We start from the raw sequence: 16,343 nt of genomic DNA on the forward strand, positions 1-16,343 counted from the left end.
CCCTCTGTGTAACTCTTTCAAATGAATAAATAAATCTTTTAAAAAAAGACTTAATCAGAAATCAATATTTTTAGAACTCCTAAAAAGTTAAGAATCATTCTACTGCATTTGATTATTTGATTTAAGACTTTATGGTTTTGAAACTGGTTTTCAGGAAAAGTAAACCTCATTAGCCAGGTACAAAGGGTATACACTAAGTCTCACTCCTACCCACCGCCAGCCCCCAACCCCCTGCTAGAAGCAGCTGTTTCCTGCATCTTGTGATTCTTCATGAGACAGTCTGTACTTCTGTGAGTGCATTCACTGCACATGCACACATGCACAAAGAGTCATTGCTTGAGTTTCTTTTTTCAGGCAAGAGAAAATGGATATGAGTAAAAGGGACAAAAGTCAAAGGACAGTGGCTGTGAATATGGATTCTATACGGCAGAATAAAATGAATGAAGCCAAGCAGAATTTGACTGAAGTAGCTCTACGTGTAGTTGACAGTGCCATCAAAGCTGCTGCTCAGTCTGTGGAAGGTAGTAATCCTGTCTGGGTGCCCAAAGAATGGTCTTGTTAGATACTGCTACTGCCAGACAGCTAATGAGTTCACGCCTTGTTTGCAGAGGCTGCAAACGCCAACAGAAACATCAAGTGGATCACTCATGGTGAATTCACAGTGGAAGAAGGCCACAAACAAATTGACCAGTTCATTGAGGTAAGTTAGTTGACCACTCCAGTGTGGTACACGAGGGTGAGGGACAACACGAAGGCTGTTGTTTGATCAAAAATTTGAAGTCCGGAAAATCTAGGAGATAGGAGAAGTGATTAGAATACGTAAACATCATCTCCCCAGTCAAGGTCGGTTAGTCTTTGAAGATGAAAAGCACAACTGCATTTCCCTGTGCTTACAGCATCCTAACCTTACAGTTGCCTAGGGAAAGTCAGTATTTTTCAGTTAAGCAATTTGTCTGTACTGGTGCATTAAGTGGAGGTCTGGTGCCTAAGGAGGGAGATGCACTTCCAAAATGGGTGTTCTCCACCATCAACTTTAGAACGCTCATATTAACAGAGGGGATATAGGTGGATCAAGTCTTTGATTTCACTTGGGAACATATTACCTGGATGGAAATGCATATGGCTGAGTCTCCCCCCACACACACACACCTTTTTTTTCCTACCAATGTCTGGCTCTGACTCCTGTGTGTGGATTATCCTTAAGGCTTTGGGGAGAAGCTTATTAACTGGCAGGTAGATAGAGTAGAATGGCTTGAAATTCCTTTTTCCTGCTGCTACGTGTCCCTGGTGTCTCCGAAGGCCGCGGGTCCGGTAATCATGGATCAGGTAATGCAATTTGTTGAGCCAAGTCGGCAGTTTGTAAAGGACTCAATTCGACTAATTAAAAGATGCACCAAGCCTGATAGAAAAGAATTCCAGAATATTGCCATGGCAACAGCAATAGGATTTGCCATAACGGGATTCATTGGTTTCTTTGTGAAATTGATCCATATCCCTATCAATAACATTATCGTTGGTGGCTGAATACTTTTTGGAAGAATCGTCCTGGGGATTGATTAACAAGTGAGGGTTTGAGAAGCTCATGGAGTAAAAATTTGCCTATGTATTTTGTGTTTTTCCCAAGATTTTTTTATTTCTTTTTTTTTTTTTGACAGAGTGGACAGTGAGAGAGAGACAGAGAAAGGTCTTCCTTTTGCCGTTGGTTCACCCTCCAATGGCCGCCGCGGTAGGCGCGCTGCGGCCGGCGCACCGCGCTGATCCGATGGCAGGAGCCAGGTGCTTCTCCTGGTCTCCCATGGGGTGCAGGGCCCAAGAACTTGGGCCATCCTCCACTGCACTCCCTGGCCACAGCAGAGAGCTGGCCTGGAAGAGGGGCAACTGGGACAGGATCGGTGCCCCGACTGGGACTAGAACCCGGTGTGCCGGCACCGCAAGGTGGAGGATTAGCCTAGTGAGCCGCGGCGCCGGCCCCAAGATTTTTTTATTTCTAAATTAAAACAACTTCAAAACAAAACAAAACAAAACAAAAAGAAATTCCTTTTTCCTGTACTTCCTGTCTCAGGAAGTGGCTGAGGTACATAGAGGCCGAAGTTAGAGTCACTGAACATACTACGTGGAAGGAGCAGACAAGCAGGTGAGGTAGCAACTGAGAAGTGGCACAATACACCTTGTAATCTGCGAGGCATGTGGTCACTGCAGTCCCTTCTTAGCTAACGTGACTGTTGCCAGATGCTTGCAAGGGAGGCGCAGGCAGGACAGCCAGAGGCTGTTCAATGCAATATGGGTTGCAATCCAGGAAGCATACTTGTAACTGCAGTATTTCCTCAGAGTGAGTTTTCTATGGCTCAAGAAGTTTTCCCAGGTAGGTGATTTGCATCTCTGGATGGAGCTGGGGAGCCTATATCCCCTTTACCTTAAGGGACTCCACCAAATGCGCTGGGGCTATCCTCCACACTTCCATGGAACAAACCAGTTGAAATGAGTGGAGGCAAACTCCCACACCTCTGGGAAAAGTTCTAGAGGTCTGTGTTCCTCTGGCCTGCCCATCACAACCTACAGCCCTCAGGGCAGTTTCCTAGGAAGGCCGGGTCAGATAGGAAGGAGGCACAGTCAGGGGTTTCTATAGAGGGCTATACTCCCTCTATCCATGCTTCAGCAGCCACCACTCAGCAATTCCATGAGGAGAGTTTCCGGAGCAAAGTGAAAATGTGCAAGTTACTCGTGGGCCTTCCTGCTCTGGAACACATTGTGCAAGGGAACCTGCCTGCTGTATTCAGGGCTCCTGAATCAGGCAGCAGTGGGACACAAAGAAAGCAGGAGAATTGCCCTTGCAAATCCCACAGGTCATTATGGGTACAAGGCAGAAGTCAAGTCTTGACAATGACCTATGAGTCATCATGTGGTGTGAGTTCCCTCCCTGTCTCCCAGCTTATGGTTTAGACCCCATCACTTACTGTCTTGTTCCCTTTCACCTTCCTCACTCAGCCACCCACACTTGCCTCCTTGTTGTTCCTAAACTATCAGGCATGTTGCTACCTCAGGACGTTTGCAATCGCTGTTCCATCTGCCTGCTACTCTCTCCCCTGGCTCATTGATCTTTGTTAAGATCAATGCTCAATCACCTGCTCACCGAGGCCTTCCTGACTACCTCATCTAAAACGCAACCCTCCTTTCTCTGGTTTATTGTTCCGTTAGCGCTCATCTCTACCTAATACTAGAGTATTGCTGCCGAATACTAGAGTCCACTTATTTATACTATGGCTTTTCATCCACTACCACATAATTTGGCCCATGAGGGCAGAGAATTTTTTTTTAAAAAGATGTATCTATTTATTTGAAAGGCAGAGGTATGTATAGAGAGAGAGAAAGAGAGAGAAGGAGAACTTCCATCTACTGGTTCATTTCCCAAATGGCTGCAAAGGCTAGGAATGGGCCAGGCTGAAGCCAGGAGCCAGGAACTGCATCCTGGTTCCCTACGTGGCTGGCAAGGGTCCGAGTGCTTGGGCCATTTTCTGCTACTTTCCCAAGCATATCAGGGATGCTGGATCAGAAGTGGAACAACTGGGACTTGAACTGGAACTCTTATGGAATGCCCACATTGCAGGTGGTGGCTTAACCCACTGTGCCACAACACTGGCACCATGGCAGTCTTTTGATCACTTTTTTGTCCTAACCACTTAGCAATGTCAGGTTCACAGTAGGTACTCAATAAATCTGTGTTGAATACATGAATGGATTTATCTCATTACCATTATTTCATCACAGATGAAGATCCAGGTGGAAGCATTTGTTTTATCTACTTGGCAGGGCACTTGTGAGGATGGAGACAATTAGAAAGCAGATGGCTAAAAAGCTAAAAGCTCTAGATAATGCAGGCTATAGACTGACCCTGTTTTCAGCCCCATTAATGCAGAGAGCCCTAGAAGTAGGGTCTACTCTATGTCAAGCATTTTTTTTTGAATTTTTGACAGGCAGAGTGGACAGTGAGAGAGAGACAGAGAGAAAGGTCTTCCTTTTGCCGTTGGTTCACCCTCCAATGGCCGCCGCGGTAGCGCGCTGCGGCTGGCGCACTGTGCTGATCCGATGGCAGGAGCCAGGTGCTTCTCTTGGTCTCCCATGGGGTGCAGGGCCCAAGTCCTTGGGCCATCCTCCACTGCACTCCCTGGCCACAGCAGAGAGCTGGCCTGGAAGCGGGGCAACTGGGACAGGATCGGTGCCCCGACCGGGACTAGAACCCGGTGTGCTGGCGCCGCAAGGCGGAGGATTAGCCTATTGAGCCACGGCGCCGGCTATGTCAAGCATTTCTGATAGAGAGCTTTCTCAAGGTTATTGCCAGTTTCCCAGAGTCCACCACACATCAAGTAATCATAAATTAGAGGTTCCCACTTACTGAGCATCGCTATGTGGCCTGCACTGCTAAGCACTTCACCATACTTAGCTCATTTAATCCTCACAACAAATCTGTATGTGGGTACATCAGTGTAACCATTTTTTTAAATTATTTTTGACAGGCAGAGTGGACAGTGAGAGAGAGAGACAGAGAGAAAGGTCTTCCTTTTGCCGTTGTTTCACCCTCCAATGGCCGCAGCACGCACCGCGCTGATCCGATGGCAGGAGCCAGGTGCTTCTCCTGGTCTCCCATGCGGGTGCAGGGCCCAAGGACTTGGGCCATCTTCCACTGCACTCCCTGGCCACAGCAGAGAGCTGGCCTGGAAGAGGGGCAACCGGGACAGGATCGGTGCCCCGACCAGGACTAGAACCTGGTGTGCCGGCGCCGCAAGGCGGAGGATTAGCCTAGTGAGCCGCGGCACCGGCCCAGTGTAACCATTTTATATGTGAGAAATCTTGATGCTCAGAGGGGTTGGGCAATTTGTCCAAAGTCTCTGAGCAGCAAAATGAAAGTTTAATATATACTTTCACCATATTAGGAAAAGTAATTTTGTTGACAATGATAATGTAGACTTTCATTGTCAGTGAAAAAAATGCAAATACAATAGATTTAAAAGTGTTGCAATGTGAAGAAGAATGATTAACCCTGGTGTCAGAAGGCTTGTGCATTTTTGTGGTGGGAATGGGTACAATAATTAGTTTGTTGTTCTTGGGAATACACTCTGACAACAAGAACATACAAATGTATTCTCTTTAAGAGAAAAATTGGAGAATCTTCACTGCCTAATGCACAGTTAAAATTATTTTTATAATAAGACATATTACTAAAAAAAAAACCCAGGGAGCAAAAAGATACAAAGTAGGAAATAAAGTTCCATCTTCACCCCCCAATACCCAATCTGTTTCCCACAGGTTACTTACCGTGGATAAGTTTTGTGCATATACTTCCAGGTGCCTGATGATTTCAATAGTCCATAATATGCAATTGGCTAAGCCATCCTTGATAGAGTAGCACAGTGAGATACTATTTTCTGGAAGTGAATATATGAAGTAATGTTATGTAAAAATTACAAAACACAGGATAATATACACTCACAGTAGCTACATAAAAGTCTACTGTTGGGGGTCGGTGCTATAGCATAGAAGTTTATGCCTCCACCTGCAGTGCTAGCATCCCATATTGGCACTTTGTTCAAATCCCAGCTGCTTCACTCCTGATCCAGCTCCCTGCTAATGGCCTGGGAAAGCAGTGGAAATGATCCAAGTACTTGGGCCCTTGCACCCATGTGGGAGACCTGGAAGAAGCTCCTGGCATCAGCCTGGCCCATCCCTGGCTGTTGCAACCATCTGGGGAGTGAACCAGTGGATGGAAGATTCTTTCTCTGTATTTCTGCCTTTCAAATAAATAAATCTTATTTTTAAAAAATCTACTGTAGATAAACATGGGAAGAGATTGCCCTGATTAAAGGGTTCAATTTAATGGCATAGCTAAGGCTGTCTTAGTTCACAAAGGGAAAAAAAGTCCATTGTGAGCCAAGTTGAAAGGAGGAACATTGTAGAGCTGAGGCAGCCCGTTGGGTGGAGAGAGCACTGAGCTGGCTGCTCAGGAGCCTTTGGGTACCAACCTCAGGCATCATGTTAGACTCTCCCTACCCATTTCTCGGTCTTGATTTCCTCATCTGTAAAGTTAAGGGGCTTTAGAAGTTATCTCTAAGGATCATCCAATGCTACAGTCCGTGATTATGTGGCAGACTAAGCCATCAGGACTGGAAAAGCGTATTGAGTAATATAGAAAGGTTGAAAGAAAAAAGGCACGTTCCAGTGGGCCACAAAGGGGTAACTGCTGGGCTCCTTCATTAAAAGGACTAACAATACATGGACAAAGGCACAATATCTTATCTCAAAGAGTCCAGAGTCCAGTGCTCCTCTCTGGCTGAATGAAAGAATTAACTAGGGATAAGTTTGAAACAAGCCGAGGCAGAAGGCCTATGTATTTTTTTGAGGAAGGGCTTGAAATCTTTTTGCCATCTCCTCCCATGCTCCTTCCCCATGTCACTGGGTTAGACAATTCCATTTCCTACCTCTGTGAACCTCCATCTTAATTCAGGCTGTTCTTTGACTCGGAAGGTTTCTGCACTCCAATAGCCAGTCCAAGGGGGTTCAGTTGAATGGGATTTGTTGACGATCCATTATATTCAAGCCCTGTGCTAAGGATCAGGGCTGCATTATGGCTTCTGTGGGCCCCAGGCAATCTTCCCTTTGTGTGTCCCTTCCTCCTTAAAAATATGAGAAGCTTTCTTTTAAGACAGAATTAGAGGCTGGCGCCATGGCTCACTAGGCTAATCCTCCGCCTGCGGCGCCGGCACACTGGGTTCTAGTCCCGGTGGGGGCGCTGGATTCTGTCCCGGTTGCTCCTCTTCCAGGCCAGCTCTCTGCTGTGGCCAGGGAGTGCAGTGGAGGATGGCCCAAGTACTTGGATCCTGCACCCCATGGGAGACCTGGATAAGCACCTGGCTCCTGCCATCAGATCAGCGCGGTGCGCCGGCCGCAGTGCGCCAGCCGCAGCGGCCATTGGAGGGTGAACCAACGACAAAAGGAAGACCTTTCTCTCTGTCTCTCTCTCTCACTGTCCACTCTGCCTGTCAAAAAAAAAAAAAAAAAAAGCATATCTGGTCCGAGGAGGGATCGAGGTGTGGTAGTTTTAGGAAAAAGGACTTTAGCAAGTAGAGGTAGCAGCGAGATGCTTCCCAAGAAATGACAGCAGCCTGGCCAGAACCGTGATGCAATTATGGGGAGTTGAGGCTAGTTCTAGTTTGATGGGAGCTGGACTGTTTTGTCAGGAAGTATGCCTTGAGGGTAGAAAGTCATATTACTGGTTCCAGATTGTGAGAGGTCTTAAATGACACAATGAAACATTTCACTTTGCGTGGCAGGCAATGGGGAATTACTGTAGGTTTTTGAGCTGACCTGATATGATTGAAGCCATATTTAAGGCAAGTAATTCTTTTTTTTTTGGACAGTCAGAGTGGACAGTGAGAGAGAGACAAAGAGAAAGGTCTTCCTTTTGCCGTTGGTTCACCCTCCAATAGCCGCCGCGGTAGCTTGCTGCGGCCGGTGCACCGCGCTGATCCGATGGCAGGAGCCAGGTGCTTCTCCTGGTCTCCCATGGGGTGCAGGGCCCAGGGACTTGGGCCATCCTCCACTGCACTCCCTGGCCACAGCAGAGAGCTGGTTAAGGCAAGTAATTCTGGCATCAGTGAGGGATAGTGGTTTGGAAAAGCTGAGGACAATGGAGACTTGATGGCAGGCTATTGCTTGAGGCCGAGTGAGCAACAATGAGAGCTGAATTAGAGTACTGGCATTGAGCCTGGACAAGAATGGGTAGATGAGACACATATTTGGAGATAGAAGAGACATGACCTAGACTGCATATAAATTAATTAAGGGAGGAAGGTATGAAGGACTGAATGCTGACACTTTGAATAATACAGTTGACCTGAGTTATGTAATTCCCATCTCAACTCCAAGGATAGGCCCAGACGAAAGGAATATTCTAAGGAAGGTTTTCTGTTTCTCAGTTCTCCTCATTAGTAAGATTTGTATTTGAGAAGGTGGGGGGGATTTTTTAAAAAGATTTATTTATTTGAAAGTCAGAGTTACACAAAGGGAGGGGAGGCAGAGAGAGAGAGAGAGGGAGAGAGAGAGGTCTTCATCTGATGGTTCACTCCCCAATTGACCGCAACAGCTGGAACTGTGCCGATCCAAAGCCAGGAGCCAGGAGCTTCTTCCGGGTTTTCCATGTGAGTGCAGGGGCCCAAGGCTTTCTATTGCTTTCCCAGGCCACAGCAGAGAGCTGGATCAGAAGTGGAGCAGCCGAGTCTCAAACTGGCGCCCATATGGATGCTGGCGCTTCAGGCCAGGGCGTTAACCCACTGCGCCACAGCGCTGGCCCTGGATTTTTTTTTTAAAGATGTATTTATTTGAAAGGCAGAGTTACAGAGAGAAAGGGAGAGACAGAGATCTTCCATCTGCTGGGTCACTCTCCACATGGCTACAATGACCAGGGCTGGGCCAGGCTGAAGACAGGAGCCTGGAACTCCATCCTGGTCTCCAGCCTGGGTGCAAGGACCCAAGGACTTAAGCCATCCTTCACTGCTTTCCCAGGTGCTTTAGCAGGGAGCTGAATTAGAAGTACAGCAGCCAGGACTTGAACCAGTGCCCACAGTGGATGCCAGCATTGCAGGCAGCAGCTTAACCTTCCATATCACAATGTGGACTCCAAGAAGGGGATATCTTTTTGAAGTGTGCAAACAGGAATCATTCCTTTTTTTTTTTAAGTCCAAATACATGTGCTTTATTTTTTTTTATTTTTTTTTTGACAGGCAGAGTAGATAGTGAGAGAGAGAGAGACAGAGAGAAAGGTCTTCCTTTTTGCCGTTGGTTCACCCTCCAATGGCCGCTGCGGCTGGCGCATCTCGCTGATCCGAAGGCAGGAGCCAGGTGCTTCTCCTGGTCTCCCATGGGGTGCAGGGCCCAAGGACTTGGGCCATCCTCCACTGCCTTCCTGGGCCATAGCAGAGAGCTGGCCTGGAAGAGGGGCAACCGGGATAGAATCCGGCACCCCAACCGGGACTAGACCCGGTGTGCAGGCGCCGCAGGCGGAGGATTAGCCTGTTAAGCCACGGCGCTGGCCGGAATCATTCCTTTTTGAGGGATGTGCTTTATCATATTGCCTGACTCATTCTTCTTCTGGCCTTATTTTATATATCACTGATGGTTGCAATTAAGTGAATCAGATTTTTACCAATGGCTGAAACCAGCCTCATTACTTTGTAGTCACGTATTTAGGTCTCCTGAGGTGGGGTGAGCAGAACTGATGTTCTAAAGCCATTCTAATTATTTTCTAATTAGCAAATTTGCCTCCCAAGTAAGGGTCTGGAGCAAGGTATGTCTGTGGGTGGTGTGTATGTGGATATACACATCTGAGGGTGTGCCCCTGCAGGCTAAGGCCCAATCTCAGTTGATGTTTGAATTCTGCCTTTGTTTCATTTCAGCTCCACTTTTCTCTCCTCCACCCATGGAGATAATTGGGAACTGACTGTAGATTCTGATAAAAAAAATGTGAGGAGTGGACTCTAGATAAGGCTGTAACCCTGACTGTTACATGCTGCTTTTATCTAGAAGATGTGAACATAAGCCTGCTTTTCTTTTCTCTGTGTGCTTTTTCTTTTTTCTTTTCCTATGAAAACAGACTTGGGAGTTTAAAAACTACTGGGTGCACTACACAGAGTTTGTAGAGAAGAAAGATTTAATCCACTCCTTCCACTACATCTACCATGTATACTGGAGTGTCCCAACTGCTCTGAGACCGGTAGCAAAAGTCAGTGCTTTGGCCTACTTCACCATCAAGTTCAACAAAAGCAAACCTCCGGTAAGCTTGTCCTTTTTTATTCTGTTCCATTTAGTGAAGATTCAATGAGAATGGAGATTTCTTGTCAAGGTCATTTATGACCCCCTCTTTGTAAAATGTAATGGTTATATTTCTGTCCCTATCTTACTTTGTTCTTCTGTAGCACTGGCCATTGCTGATCACTCCCTCCATGAAACTTAACATTCGGCTTCTAGAACTACATGGTATCTTATCTTGGTTTTCCTCTTGCATCACTCATCATGCCTTTGCATACAGTCTCTACTATTTTTCTGCCTCCTACCAGCCTCTCTGCATTGGGATGTTCCAAAATTCAGACTTTGAACCTCTTCTCTTACTGCTTACCCCAAATTTACATCACTCCCACTTGGATGCTTAATAAACATCTCACTTATAGTATCTAAATATTAACCTGTGATTTGTTCTTTCTAAACTTGACCTACTTCCAGTTTCCTCATCTTAGCAGAAGGCCAAATTCTTGGTGTCATTCTTGTCTCTGTTTTCCTCTCACATTCTTCATCTAATTCATTAGGAAATCCTGTTGGCTCTAAAATACAACCAGAATCCAAGAATTTCTTACCATTCCCATTTAACCACCCTAGTCCAAGACACCATCCTCTCTTCACCAAGATTATTTCCATAGCTTCCTACATGGTTTCTCTGCTTCTCCCTTTGCCATCAGCATGTCTTTTTTTTTTTTCAGTATAGCAGCCAGCCAGAGTGAGACTTGTAAAATGAATTTTTTTTTTTGACAGGCAGAGTGGACAGTGAGAGAGAGACAGAGAGAAAGGTCTTCCTTTTTGCCGTTGGTTCACCCTCCAATGGCCGCTGCGGTAGGCGCGCTGCGGCCGGCGCACCGCGCTGATCCGATGGCAGGAGCCAGGTGCTTCTCCTGGTCTCCCATGGGGTGCAGGGCCCAAGAACTTGGGCCATCCTCCACTGCACTCCCTGGCCACAGCAGAGAGCTGGCCTGGAAGAGGGGCAACTGGGACAGGATCGGTGCCCCGACCGGGACTAGAACCCGGTGTGCTGGCGCCGCAAGGCGGAGGATTAGCCTAGTGAGCCACGGCGCCGGCCCGTAAAATGAATTTCTGTCACTCCTTGGTTTAAAACTTTCTAAAAGTGCTTCCCAAACGTTAAAGTGCACTTAAATTACTTAGAGATCTTAAAATGAAGATTTTGATTCAGCAAGTCTGGCAGGGGCCTCAGATTCTGTACTGCTAACAAGCTCCCGGGCAATGCTGACACTGCAGTCCAGACCATAAGGAAGACCTTGTATCATCCCATGACCCTTATTATTTCTGCTTTCCCGCCATCCTTCCCCCACTTACTCTGCTCCAGACACTCTGATCTTTTTTAAAAAAAAATTAAAAATATTTACTTATGTACTTGAAAGGCAGTTATGGAGTTGGGGGTGAGGGAGGAGGGATTGAGAAGTCTTCATCTGTTGGATCACTCTGTAAATGGCTGAAACAGCTGGGGCTGGGTCAAGCCAAAGCCAGGAACCAAGAACTCCAGAACTTCGTCCAGGTCTCCAGTGTGGCGGGCAGGGTCCCAAGCACTTTCTGCTGCTTTCCCAGTTGCATTGCCAGGGAGCTGGATCAGTAGCTGGGACTTGAACCAGTGCTCCATATGGGATGCCAGCATTTCAGGGAGTGGCTTAACCCACTGTGCCAGAATATCAGCCCCAGACACTAATCTTGCTACTCCTTTAAATAAGCCAGGTATAGTCTCACTTCTGGTTATATATCCCTCTGCCAGCTGTCTTACTAACAGGCAAGGTCAGAGACTGGGAAGTAAGTCTGGTGGAGGTGAACGAGACTGTATCAGAGATGTATAGAGAACTTAGGAGATTGGCTCTTGCTCATAATTTTGGAAGAAAGAATGATTGGGGACCACTGAGACAATATACAGCTTACAGCTTACACTTTATACTGCTTTAAATATGTTTTAAAGATTTATTTATTTATTTGGCAGAGTTACAGAGAGGGAGAGACACAGAGAGAAAGATCTTCCATCCACTGGTTTACTCCCCAGATGGCCACAGTGGCCAGGCTGGGCCAGGCTGAAACCAGGAGCCAGGAGCTTCATTTGGGTCTCCCAAGTGCATGGCAGAGGCCCAAACACTTGGGCCATCTTCAGCTGCTTTTCCAGGCTTTTAGCAGGGAGCTGGATGGGAAGTGGAGCAGTGGGGACACGAACTGGCACCCATATTGGATGCCAGTGTCACAGGCAGTGGCTTTACCCACTACACCACAATGCTGACCCTGCTTTAACTATTTTCAAAGCTTGTTTATCTGTTTCATCCATATGCCTCTTCTAAGAGATACAGATCGTCAGTTGAGTAAACTGGAACATGTAAAGCAGGTAAATGCCTTATTCATAATATTAATGAGTATAGGCCTGTTGTGACTTGTTTTAAGTTTTATGGAGATTCTTATTTGCTGCCAAAGGGATCTTTTGAGGAACAGAGGTTTGAATGACGAAGAACTATCACCCACAGATTCCCAATTCGTAGGGAAGATGAACTCTGGAAATTCAGGAGTATACATAAGGACAAATGTAGGGATGGGAGGAATTAAGGGTTGGTATGGTTGCTGACAGCTGTTCTTCTCTCTCTTAGGATATGCCTGTTGATGTCTTGTATTTCTTTGAGGGCAGTTCATTAATACACAGGTAATGAATATTTGGAGACTTTTTTTTAGGGCTAAGGGTAAGGTCATCGCACTCCATGAATCCAGTAGGGTCACAACCACAGATAATTAGAGTAACAGTGTTTTCTTTTTTGGACCACCTACCCCATTAAAATGGGCAGAAAGTAGGATTCTGCCATTGTTCTGGAAATTTGTTTTTCTTAGCATCTGGTTTTTCAGTGATCACGAACTTAAGGATCAGTTGCAAGAGTACGGTGGAGACAAACTGGGTCACGCCTGTTGTCTCTATAGAGAACTTCAAAATCATTTGGAATTAACTCACATATAATCCTTTATTTAAAGATTTATTTGAAAGTCAGAGTTACACAGAGAGAGGAGAGGCAGAGAGAGAGAGAGAGAGAGAGTCTTCCATCTGCTGGTTCACTCCCCAAATGGCCGCAATGGCTGGAACTGCGCCAGTCCGAAGCCAGGAGCCAGGAGCTTCCTCCGGGTCTCCCACGCGGGTGCAGGGGCCCAAGCCCCTTGGGCCATCTTCTGCTGCTTTCCCAAGCCACAGCAGAGAGCTGGGTCAGAAGAGGAGAGCTGGCGCTTCAGGCTAGGCCGTTAACCCACTTCGCCACAGCGCCAGCCCCCATATAATCCTTTCAATTTGTATAGCAGTAAAAGTGAATCCTCCTTACTTCGACTCCTCCCTGCTATCACTCCAAGAGACTTCTTGTTCACCACAAGTATAACAGAGAAAACGGGGAATCCATAGCCCAAGGGTTTGCTTGATTTTGAAAACGTTTTGTTTTTTCTTCCTCTAGACCAGGAATGAGTCGATTTCGAGAACAATGGCTGGATCACATTATTGAGGCCAAACATGTTTTACTGAAGATGATCCACTTTTAATTCAATTGTGTCTGATTCTTACGGAATGTTTGAGGATTGTTTCACAATCAGACTATATTAAAAATAAAATACCATGTATCAAACCACAGAATATTTATTGAATAAACTTGTGGTATACAATCCAGCTGTTTTTTGGGCATTTATTCATTTTCCATTCGGCAACTTCCATCATATTAGCAGAATAACAAGTAAGCTGTTTCTATTTTATTTTATAAAATGTTATTTATCGTTGGCAGAGAGACAGAGACAGATACAAAGATAGACGCATCTCCCATTTGCTAGTTCACTCCCCAAATGCCCCTAACAGCCAGGGCTGGGCCATGTTGAAGCCAGGAACCTAGAATTCAATTTGGGTCTCCCATGTGGGTGGGAAGGACCCAAGTACTTTGGCTATCACCTGATGCCTCTCAGGGTGTACACACTAGGAGGAAACTGGATCAGAAGTAGAGGTGGGATTTGAACCCAGGCACTCTGATATGGGATGCCAGCATTCCAAGCAGCATCTTAACTGCTACAACAAATGCTCACCCTGGTTATTTTCTAATATATTTTTCCCATCCCTATATTCATCACTTCAGATTCTTACAGATAGAGAGGTGACTTTAGAGAGTTGCTAAAATTCATGTCAGATCAAACTAAGATTGCTATTTATTTATTTAAAGATGTATTTTATTTATTTGAAAGAGTTACAGAGAGAGGTAGAGCGAGAGCGAGAGCGAGAGCGAGAGAGAGAGAGAGAGTCTTCCAGCCGCTGGTTCACTCCCCAAATGACTGCAATGGCCAGAGCTGAGCTGAAACCAGCGGCCAGGAGCCAGGAACCAGGAGCTTCTTCCAGGAATCCCATGTGGGTGCAGGGGCCCAAGGACTTGGGCCATCTTCTAAAGCTTTCCCAGGCCACAGCAGAGAGCTAGATCGGAAGTGGAGTGGCCAGGACTCAAACCTGTGCCCATACAGGATGCTGGCATTTTAACCCTCTGCGCCACAGCGCTGGCCCCTAAGATTGATATTTAGTTAGCTGTTTATTCCCTGATCTGAGCCCAAGTCTCCATCTCAGACTCACCTCTTTATGGGCACAACTAGGTGAACAAAATGACAATAGTTCTACAGGTGATAACTGGCCTGAACAGTGTTCATATCCACAGACTCCTTCATTTACTGCTGAGTTAAGCATCACTGTCAAACCATACATTTGAAACTCAGAAAGAGGCATGCTGCCTTCACAACACACAATCACACTCGCAATGAATGGCAGCAAGTTGGTTTGGGTTCTATCACCACCCTTACTTATTTCTGGTCTTCTGTGGCTGCACACTTTTAAGACACTAAAGACACAATTACATTATACTCTGAGTGATTACTTACAAATACGTCAGAATATGCATTTACATAAACAAGCACTGGAAAGGAACGTGGTACTAAAGATAACTATGTGATAATACTGCATAATTTTTCTTTTTAAAAATGTTATGTATTCATACAGTAAATAAGAGGAAATCCTATCAGAGCAATAGGCGAGGAATCGAGAAGCAGGTAAGTCTCCTTGGAGAACACAAAATATATTTAAAATATAATAACGCTATTAAATGACATATGACCAAACACAGTTTGAAGCAGTAACTCTCATAAGCTAAAAATAAAATACTTTCAGTCCTTTTATTTTTCCCTTGTCTTTCCCAAAGAATATGCTTCTTAAGCTGTTCTTTGGCAGATCTTTCCAACAAACCTTGATGAAAGAAATGGTAAAGTTGGCCAGCGCCGTGGCTTAACAGGCTAATTCTCCACCTTGCGGCGCCAGCACACCGGGTTCTAGTCCCGGTCGGGGCGCCGGATTCTATCCCGGTTGCCCCTCTTCCAGGCCAGCTCTCTGCTGTGGCCCAGGAGTGCAGTGGAGGATGGCCCAAGTCCTTGGGCCCTGCACCCGCATGGGAGACCAGGAGAAGCACCTGGCTCCTGGCTTCGGATCAGCGAGATGCGCGGGCCACAGCGGCCATTGGAGGGTGAACCAACGGCAAAAAGGAAGACCTTTCTCTCTGTCTCTCTCTCTCACTATCCACTCTGCCTGTCAAAAAAATAAATAAATAAAAAAGAAATGGTAAAGTTATGACGTAAACTAACATCTTTTTTTTTTTTCATTTACTCAACCTCTACTCTGTGGAGGAGACAGAAATGAAAAATCACAATATTCATGTGTCACAAAATTACCGCGTTTAAACAACCTTGCCGATTGAAAATAAGAGAACATGGCTATTCAGTCTCTTGGAACCAGTAACAAAATGATGTTTGTAGAGAATAACTTTTTTTTGGACAGTGAACAAAGCAAGGTCTGCTGAAACTAAGAAACCTCCTGCCACAGCAGTCAGGAGGGGGCTTCCAAGGGAGGGCCAAAGAAGCTTGCCAGTGTATACCCTTTTTATACATGAAGTGACTCTCTCTGGCCCCTTTCTGAAAATCAAACCTAGATTTAACTAATCGGGGAAGAGCAGAATAACAGCTAACTAGAAGGCAGGTCCTGTCTAGCTTTGATAAAAGCTAGATGCAGTTTATTGACCTAACTGCCCACTAGCCTGTCCAACACACCCCACCTCTTTCATTCCCCCCTCAGAATAATGGGCCCTAAATGTGGTTAGCAGTATGGGATGATGACCATTCTGGCTGCTTTATGCTGAAGGGTGGGTGTTGGGGGGATGGCAGAACATTCCTCTGAGGGCTGATCTAAGGGTCCCTGGTAGAATGCAAATTTCCTTGGGGGCTTCATCTGGAGTACCACCTGGAGTTTGATGGCTACTAATTAATCCAATCCAGCGGGGTGATCCTCAGCTGATCTGAGTTAGATTCCAGTTGAATCAGTCAGGGCACCAAGCACACTGCCGTTTCTGGAGTGGATTTTCTCCCGGCTGGCTCTGCCAACACCTTGTGGGCTAGGTGGGGTCTAAAAATCCGTATTCCAGGCTCTCCCCTCTTCCCCAGAGAAACGTTCTAAG

At 46.1% G+C, this 16,343-nt stretch overlaps 2 protein-coding genes across 2 annotated transcripts; both read left to right on the forward strand.

Moving 5' to 3' along the window:
- The first annotated feature begins 364 nt into the window (after window positions 1-364).
- AKAP14 (A-kinase anchoring protein 14) lies at window positions 365-13,362 on the forward strand. Its single transcript, XM_062183047.1, has 5 exons — window positions 365-521; window positions 609-700; window positions 9,641-9,820; window positions 12,441-12,493; window positions 13,278-13,362. Exons 1-5 carry the CDS (start codon window positions 365-367, stop codon window positions 13,360-13,362), a joined length of 567 nt encoding a protein of 188 aa, XP_062039031.1.
- On the forward strand, window positions 1,279-1,632 carry LOC133753352 (protein transport protein Sec61 subunit gamma-like). Its single transcript, XM_062183894.1, has one exon. It carries the CDS (start codon window positions 1,318-1,320, stop codon window positions 1,522-1,524), a length of 207 nt encoding a protein of 68 aa, XP_062039878.1. The 5' UTR covers window positions 1,279-1,317; the 3' UTR covers window positions 1,525-1,632.
- Window positions 13,363-16,343: the final 2,981 nt, after the last annotated feature.

The sequence above is a fragment of the Lepus europaeus genome, chromosome X (genome assembly GCF_033115175.1).
Source record: "Lepus europaeus isolate LE1 chromosome X, mLepTim1.pri, whole genome shotgun sequence".
NCBI classification, from domain to species: Eukaryota; Metazoa; Chordata; class Mammalia; order Lagomorpha; family Leporidae; genus Lepus; species Lepus europaeus.

Coding starts and splice junctions, on each gene's coding strand:
- AKAP14 (XM_062183047.1), top strand. CDS start 365: ATGGATATGAGTAAAAGGGACAAAAGTCAAAGGACAGTGGCTGTGAAT. Junction 522..608: donor TGCTGCTCAGTCTGTGGAAG/GTAGTAATCCTG, acceptor CCTTGTTTGCAG/AGGCTGCAAACGCCAACAGA. Junction 9,821..12,440: donor TCAACAAAAGCAAACCTCCG/GTAAGCTTGTCC, acceptor TCTCTCTCTTAG/GATATGCCTGTTGATGTCTT.
- LOC133753352 (XM_062183894.1), top strand. CDS start 1,318: ATGGATCAGGTAATGCAATTTGTTGAGCCAAGTCGGCAGTTTGTAAAG.